Source organism: Balaenoptera physalus (genome assembly GCF_965194825.1).
Source record: "Balaenoptera physalus genome assembly, chromosome: 7".
NCBI classification, from domain to species: Eukaryota; Metazoa; Chordata; class Mammalia; order Artiodactyla; family Balaenopteridae; genus Balaenoptera; species Balaenoptera physalus.
Window position 1 is genome coordinate 12,398,843 of NC_138886.1, and position 8,755 is coordinate 12,407,597.

The 8,755-nt window shown below is 44.6% G+C and overlaps 1 protein-coding gene across 1 annotated transcript; it reads right to left on the reverse strand.

Moving 5' to 3' along the window:
• Positions 1-3,002: 3,002 nt before the first annotated feature.
• Positions 3,003-7,555, reverse strand: OR5C1 (olfactory receptor family 5 subfamily C member 1). The gene is given in 4 exon segments (XM_082467879.1): positions 3,003-3,324; positions 3,327-3,497; positions 3,500-3,811; positions 3,814-7,555. Coding segments are annotated over 4 exon segments (1,086 nt in total). The 5' UTR covers positions 4,097-7,555; the 3' UTR covers positions 3,003-3,004.
• Positions 7,556-8,755: the final 1,200 nt, after the last annotated feature.

The window sequence follows — 8,755 nt, forward strand, 5'->3', positions numbered from 1 at the left end:
TGTACACCCTGTAGGGCCAAGATGATGGAAGGGGCCATGTGCCTCTGGAAACTTTCCCTTGATTGTGGTGAGAACTGTATGTCATAAGAGCCCAAGAATTCATAACAAGAAGAAAAGACCACAGAGGAAGTCTCTGAGCATAAACATCATTGAATTGGGGGCAAACTTTCCATTCTCATTCCCATAGTTGCCAACTCTTCTGATAACGTCTCCAACCACTGTCATGGCATATGAGTTGTCATGGTGATAAGAGGAAAGAACTGGGAAAGGATTATAAAAACTCGGGGTGGGGACTTCCCTGGTGGCGCAGTGGTTAAGAATCTGCCTGCCAATGCAGGGGACACGGGTTCGAGTCCTGGTCCGGGAAGATCCCACATGCCGCAGAGCAACCAAGCCTGTGCGCCGCAACTACTGAGCCTGCGAGCCACAACTACTGAAGCCCACGTGCCTAGAGCCCATGCTCCGCAACAAGAGAAGCCACTGCAATGAGAAGCCCACGCACCGCAACGAAGAGTAGCCCCCACTGGCCGCAACTAGAGAAAGACCCATTGCAGCCGAAAATAAATAAATAAGTAAATAAGTAAGTAAGTAAATAAATAGATGAATTTATAAAAACAAAAACAAAAACTTGTGGTGGGAGAAGGGGTTTTAATTCATTTAAGCCTTTGGCAAAATGTATCGAGTTTGGGATATTGTACCCTCTGCTCTCAACATGCAGGCTCATCAGGTAATAGGGTGACCAAACATCCTGGTTTGCCCAGGACTGAGGAGGCTTTCTGGACGTGGGACTTAGAGTTTTAAAAACTAGGACAGTTCTGGGCACACCAGGACAAGTTGGTGACCCTGTCAGGAAACGTAAAAATTCTCTAAGAATTGAGGAGATATTAGAGTCCACGTTCCTCTCTCCATTAGTCTGGGACCTCCAAGAAGACCATAGTTACTAAGGAGGGACCCAGTTCTGGTAACAAGGGGCATCACCTCCCCAGGGAGCCGGGATGAACCTTCAGTGTTCCTGCAGTCTAAGTACCCAGCAGCTGATTTCTCCTTGAAAGGAAGTTGGAGTGGTGAGGCCAGCCCCTGGCTGGGACCCAAGGGACAGACTCCATGGGGAGCCTGTTAGGGGGTGACAATGAAGCATTGTTTGAGTCTCATACCTTGCCACCCCAGGCCTCATCGCAGCCGAAATCAGGAGGAGCTGGAAAGGGGCCGAGACAGGAGCTGACATCTACTCTGACCATGCTCCACCTCTCCCTGGAAGCACCTCTCATAACTCCTGGGGTCCGCTCCTGTCCTGCTCCTGCACGAAGGGGCTTCATGGGCAGAATGCAGTGCCTTGGGCCTTGCCCATGTGCACCTGAGTCAGGGAGACAAAGAAAATCTGTCAAAATTGTAAACTCTGGGTGGATAAAAATCCCAAGAGTACTGGATCTGAAGGGTCCAGCATGACCTGGAGCACTGTGGCTGCCTTTGCCCAAGAGGTTTATGGAATTTCCTCTCCAGACCCCAACTCTGCCTCTGGAGGTTGTAATCTTAACACAAAGAAGTCTACACTACCTGACCACGTGCTAATCTGAGCAAACTCATAACCCTCAATGAAACTTAAATCCACCAATAATTAGCTCCGACTCTTAAGCTTTAAGAAACATCAACCATTATCCATAATCCTAAATACGTCTTAAAGTGACCCCAAACATGTTGATTTGATATTCAAAATACTCTTCTTATGCCTTACTTTCATCTAGTTCTGAACCTAGGGTAACTGTAATAATAACTAGACTGTGACTTAAGCTTATCACAAACGTTATCCACATACCAACTTAACTTAAATCTAACAGAGCTCTAACATGAACTAAACTCTAACTCAAATTTAATCTAGCAATAAAAAAAGAAACCTGAATTCTCATCTTAAGTAGTCCTGCCCTTTAACACTAACTATAAAATATTTCTAACATTTCTTTTTTTTATATTGAAGTACAGTTGATTTACAATGTTGTGTTAGTTTCAGGTGTACAGCAAAGTGATTCAGTTACACACACATTCTTTTTCAGATTCTTTCCCCTTATAGCTTATTACAAAATATTGAGTATAGTCCTCTGTGCTATATAGTAGGTCCTTGCTGGCTATCTATTTTATATATAGTAGTGTGTACATGTTATTTCTAATATTTCTAATAAGAGCTCAAATTTATCCAAACCCTTACTCCTAAATTTATCCCCAATCCACTATTAATTAGAATCAATCCAAATTGTAAAATTTACATAATTTTAATTCAATCCTAAATTTGTCCATTTGTAACCTAACCCTGGCTTTACCCTAACTCTAACCCTAGTCTTAGCCATAACATGAACGCTAACCATATTCTAACCATAACCATAATTCTGATCCTTTCCTAATCTCTATCACAGCCCTGAAATAAATTAATCTTGGTCAAATTCTAACCCAACTATAGGATTTTAGGAATGAGCTCATGTATATGTTCTGGTGCTGCTTAGCCATTGTCCTGAGAGATGGAATATGTAGGCTAATAGGGAAGGATATTTGCCTCACCAGATTCCATCCCATTCTGTGGCATGAGTGGGTTCTGAAGATGTTCTCTTGGGGTCAAGGTGAGCAGAAGCAGACTCACTGGTCATGAAGGACCTCAGAAGAGCAAGAATCTAGAAACACTTGCAGCCAATACGGCTCTTACCTGGTGTTTCTGGGAATCATCCTCTTAGAAGTTCAAGTGGCAAATAAACTTAGTTACTGCACCTGGCGACATGCAGGAACTTCCATGTTTTGAACATCGAGGAACCTAAGGCAGCTCAACAGCAGATTAACTTGATCTTGATTCTGGCGCTGGGTCTAGATTACTCCAGGTTCCTGTCTGCTGTCTGTAAGCTTCAGTTTCTCCCCTTTTCTCCCCCTCAAACAACGACAAGAGACACCCAGCCAGAGGAACCTCCACCTTTACCCACAGTGACCAGGCCCGGGAAGAGCTCTCCTCATCTCTTCAGAGTCAGTCCTAACCAGCCTCTCGGACCTCGCGCTCGTGCGCCGGCCCCGGACAGCAGCAGTGCTTCCAGTTCCTTCTGAGCGCCTCCTCGACCTCTTTGTTGCGGAGGCTGTAGGTGAGCGGGTTGAGAGCTGGGATGACGAGGGTGTAGAACACAGATGCCATCTTGTCGGTGCCCAGGGTGTAGCTGGAGCTGGGGCGCAGGTTCATGAAAATGAGTGTCCCGTAAAGCACGGCCACGGCCGTGAGGTGGGAGCCACAGGCAGAGGCTGCTCGCCGCCGGCCCTTGGCCGAGTGCATGCTGTTCACGGCTCCGGCAATGAACCCGAGGACACGGCGATAGCCGACACGGTGGCTTTCTGGATGAAGCCACAGACGACGAAGAGGAGGAGTTCACTGAAACTGGTGTCATTGCAGGAGACGGCCAGCAGTGGAGGGATATCGCAGAGGAAGCTGTTCACCTCCCGAGAGCCGCAGAAGCTCAGGCGGAAGGTGACGGTGTGTGGACCACGGCACTCACTGCCGCACCCAGGCCTGATGCTGCCAGCAAGACCAGACACAGACGTCGCGACACGGCGGCGGTGTAAAGAGGGTTTCCGATGGCCACACCGCGGTCATAGGCCATGGATGTCAACAGGCAACACTTGGCATCTGCCAGCTCTGTAAACAAAAACATCTGGAGGGCACAGGCTGCATAAGGGATGGAGATGCAGGGCAACAGCTGGTCCACGAGCATCTTGGGACCGATGGCTGAGGAATAGCAGGCATCCAGCAGGGAGAAATTGGCCAGGAAGAAGTACATGGGTGTGTGGAGCTAGGCGGCGGGTAGACGGGCAGGAAGATCAGGAAGAGGGTCAGGTGCAGGTCCCAGCAATCTGTGATGCTCAGGAGGATGAACTCAGTAGGGGCACCCCTGGCCCAGGTGAAGTTCTCTGGCATCATCCTGCAGGACAGAGTCTGAGGAGAGACAAAGCAGGAGGGAGGTGAGGGAAAGGTTAGGACTATCACCTGTGAGAAAGCGCTTTGTACTGGGAGACAGGTAGACTTGGGTGTGAGTCCTAACTGTGTAACAAAATAGCAGTGTGACCTTGGACAAGCCATATCACCTCTCAAAACCTGTGTTTTTAGTGCTGAGAAGTCACTATCATTTAACCTTCATGAGAGTGGGAATCTTGCCTGTCTTATTCAATTTTGAATCCAGAGTTCTGAGAATATTGCCTGGCACATAGTAATTGCTCAATAAATACGGGCATACCTCGTTTTATTGCACTTGGCTTTATCATGCTCTACGGATGGTGTTTTGTTTTTTGCTCATGTTTGTGTTTTTTACAAATTGAAGGTTTTTGGCACCATTTTTCTGACAGCATTTGTTCACTTCATGTCTCTGTGTCACATTTCAGCAATAATCACAATATTTCAAACTTTTTCATTATTATATTTGTTATGGTGATCTGTGATCAGTGATCTTTGATGTTACTATTATGATTCACTGAACGCTTAGATGATGATTAGCATTTTTAGCAATAAAGTGTTTTAAAATTAAGGTATGTACACTGCTTTTTTTAGACATAATGCTATTGCACACTTAATAGACTACAGTATAGTGTAAACATAACTTTTATATGCACTGGGAAACCAAAACATTGGTGTGACTTGCTTTGCTATATTGGCTATATTGCATTTGTCTGGAACTGAACCCACAATATCTCCAAAGTCTGCCTGAATTTGTTAAATGCATGAATGATGAATAGGATAGTAGTTGGTGTCTGGACAAGGATCGAAAACTCCATGACTCTATATGCATTCGTCGCTCCAGTTTCCCAAGGAGGAAAAGAGGCAATGAAATGGACACAGTCTCCTGATCCAAAGGGTAACTATTTGCTGTGGGTCTTGAGGTTTGCTGGGAGGACATCTTTCCACTAAAGTAAGACATGGGAAGGGAGAGTGCAGCAGTGGTTGGCCTCTGGGGGAGACGGCAAGAAGTAGAAAGAACAGAAGATTTGAATATATTCCAGGGCTGGACTCTTCACCTCCCCAAGTCTCAATTTTCTCATCTGTGTAGGGAGAAAGAAAAAGCTTCAAGGATTCAATGAGATAATGCATATAAAGCATCTCCCACAGAGCCTGGCACACAGCAGGTGTTTAATGAAGGATCAGTTAATTGAGTTGAGCTAGATGCCTTGCCTCGATACTGGAAGGAAGCAACTTTAAGGCAACCAGAAGTAGTGTAATTTCCAGAAAATATAACATTGTTTACACTCCTGTGCCTTTTCACTTGTTCCCTCTTCCTAGAACCCATTTCCTCTTTTTGTGTTTGACAAAAACTATCTCGGATGTAAAGCCTTCCCTTGTGACTCAGATGACTGAAAGGAAAATAAACTTCTCCCTACTTTGTGCTGGCTGCACTGGAGCTTACATCCGTCACAGCGTTTCATTATTCTATTGCACATTTTTTTTTAAGTCTTCATTGAATTTGTTACAGTATTGCTTCTGTTTTATGTTTTGGTTTTTTGGCCGCAAGGCATGTGGGATCCTAGCTCCCGACCAGGGATTGAACCCACACCCCCTGCATTGGAAGGTGAAGTCTTAACCACTGGGCTGCCAGGGAAGTCCCAATTGCACATATTTTTTATGTGTCCGTCTCTCCTGTGGGCTTTGAGCTCCTTGATTCAATATTCATTCAACAAATATTTATTGAGTCCTACTATATGCTAAGTATGGCCCTGTGATTCATTTTTTTACCTCCAGGGTCTGGAATGTAATCAGTGCTCAATAAATATTAGTCGAATGTATAAAACAGTGGAAAGAATATGAACATTAACAGCATGCAGACCTGGTTTTAAATCTGGGTTCCACCACTTTCTGCTGTGTAACTTCAGGCAAGTCACTTCACCTCTCTCAGACTGTTTTCTCATTCTAAGGTAGATGTAATATCTCTGTTGGAGGGTTCTAAGAGGCAATAAATGTGCAGCACCTGGAAATGAGTAAATGCTCTTTCTCCTTCCTTTAAGAGAAGTTTAGATGTTTGGGACCTACCTGTGGCTGGTGAGGATGATGAAGGTCTTCGTAAAGTGCAACTTGGATGAAAAAAATTTTGATTATATCATATGTTGGTGAGGTTCTGCTGGTGGAAATGTAAATTGAAAATTTGGAGGACAATTTGGCAGTTAACTACAAATGTGTATACCCTAGTGTCTTAGTCTGCTTGGGCTGCTACAACAAAGCACCATAGACTGGGTTGCTTAAACAACAGATATTTATTTCTTGCAGTTCTGGAGGCTGGGAAGTCCAAGATCAGGCTGCCAGCATGGTTGGATTCTGGTGACAGCCTACTTTTAGACTTGCTGATGGATGCCTTCTTGTTTTATCCTTATGTGGTGAAGAGACATAGAGTGCAAGTTGTCTAGTCTCTTCTTATAAGGGCACTAATTCTATCATGAGGACTCCACCCTCAGGACTTTATCTAAACCTAATTACCTCCCAAAGGCCCTACTTCCAAATACCATTACATTCGGGATTAGGGCTTCAGCATATAAGTTTTGGAGGGACACAAACATTCAGTCCATAACACCTAGCAATTCTACTTCTTGGTGTTTTGAAAACTCTCACACATGTACACAAGGAGATATGCACAAAGGTGCATGCTCTCCTGGACTGTTTGTAATGGCCCAACATTAGCCAATGTCAATAGGCTCGTGGGAGTTAAACAGGAATAGATTTAACTTATATGTATCTATGTGGAGAAATCTTAAAACCACATTGAGATAAAAACACAATTTGTGGAAAAATGTACAGATTGAAGAAAAAGCACAAAACAATAATATATGTTTTTATGCATATGTATACAAAATGCACTGATGGTTGTTCCAACCAGAGATAGGATCCTAGCTAAAGAGTCCCAGGACATCTCAAAGGTTTCATCTTCTTTGCCTCAACTCTACATCCAGAGCTGATCCTTCTTATCTTTTAGGACTCAGCTCAGGGATCATTACTTTTTCCCAGGAAGCTTTATCTGAACATCCAACCACCCAACCTCTCATTTCTGGAACCCCACTTACTGGGATCTCTACGTTATAGCTCTACTCCATCGTTTTATAATTACCTAAGTGATGTTCTCCCTCACCTAACGAAGCATTTGAGACCATGCCTAAGTCTTCCCTTTATCCTTAGGGATACAGAATTTTAGGGATCTTCCCCTCTTCCTTGGTGGGGTCACACTGGTGGAGGTCAGACAGCCTCCAGGAGTAGAAAACTGTAGGGTCCCAGCCCCACCCAACTATATGGTCTCCATGAATGAAGTCAGCTTGCCAGCTGAAGTTCTGCATCCAGAACCCAGTTGGTGGCAAACCCCTTGTGTATTTCTGTCTGTCCACGTGGAAAGCAAACACCACTCACCTTCACAAAGTGAGGATTAGAGCTGCTTCGAGCGCCTTTCCATTTCTTCACCTGTAAAATGGGGGTAATGAAACTTCAAGGCTTTTAAATTGCTTTGAAATTTGGGGGTGCAGGGATCCCAAAACTTCAGTTAAGTGGTTACTACGGTGTGTGTGTGTGTGTGTGTGTGTGTGTGCACGTGCGTGTGCATGTGCACAAAACATAGAGTGAATTCTCCATTAATTTCTCTCTGTTGCCTTACTGCCCATGAGGAGTAATCCTGACATTCAGGGAATTAATTTTTTTCCTTGAAGTTAAGAAAATGGAGTTCCAAAGAAGGAAAGAGACAAGATACACAGCACTTAAGGTATAGGGTTGGGGCTTGAACTCAGATCTGGTTCCAAATCCAATTTTCTTTGTCTCTAGACAGAGGCCCTAAATAGTTCTCTTAACAGATTACCAAGCTAGTTGTCACTGTCTTGCCTCAGTCCTCTCATCTTTAGATTAAGCAGATTGGACCAGATCAGGGGTTCCCAGTCTACTCTGCGGACTCTGTCATTAGAATTACTGGTGGAACCTAGGGGCAAGATGGGAATAAAGACACAGACCTACTAGAGAATGGACTTGAGGATATGGGGAGGGAGAAGGGTAACCTGGGACAAAGTGAGAGAGTGGCATGGACATATATACACTACCAAATGTAGAATAGATAGCTAGTGGGAAGCAGCCGCATAGTACAGGGAGATCAACTCAGTGCTTGGTGACCACCTAGAGGGGTGGGATAGGGAGTGTGGGAGGGAGGGAGATGCAAGAGGGAAGAGATATGGGGACATGTATATGTATAACTGATTCACTTTGTTATAAAGCAGAAACTAACACACCATTGTAAAGCAATTATACTCCAATAAAGATGTTAAAAAAAAAAAAGAATTACTGGTGGAGCTTTGTGCAAAAACGGATGGCTATACAAAGCACCCAGAAATTCTTATTGATTTGATCTAGAGCAGGGCTCAGAAATCCGTACTTGTAAAAAGTGTTCCAGGTGATTCTGATATGCAGCTTGATTTGGGACCGTGAGCATCAGAGCTTCTCCATCTTGAATGTGCATAGGACTCATGTTGGGATCTTGTTAAATGCAGGTTCTGCCTCAGAAGGACTGGGGAGGGGCCTGAGATTCTGCATTTCTAACAAGCTCCCAGGTGACGCTGGTGCTGCTTGTTTGGGCACCATGCTTTGAGTAGCAAGAGCCTAGGTCATATTGGACAGCATTCCCAGCTCTGACATCTTAAGATTCTAGCTTTCTAGAGGGTTCTCTTAGCCTCCTCCTGCTCACTCCTTTCTCTCTGCTCAACTCTTTGTTTTGACTCATCCTCTCTCTCCAGGCCC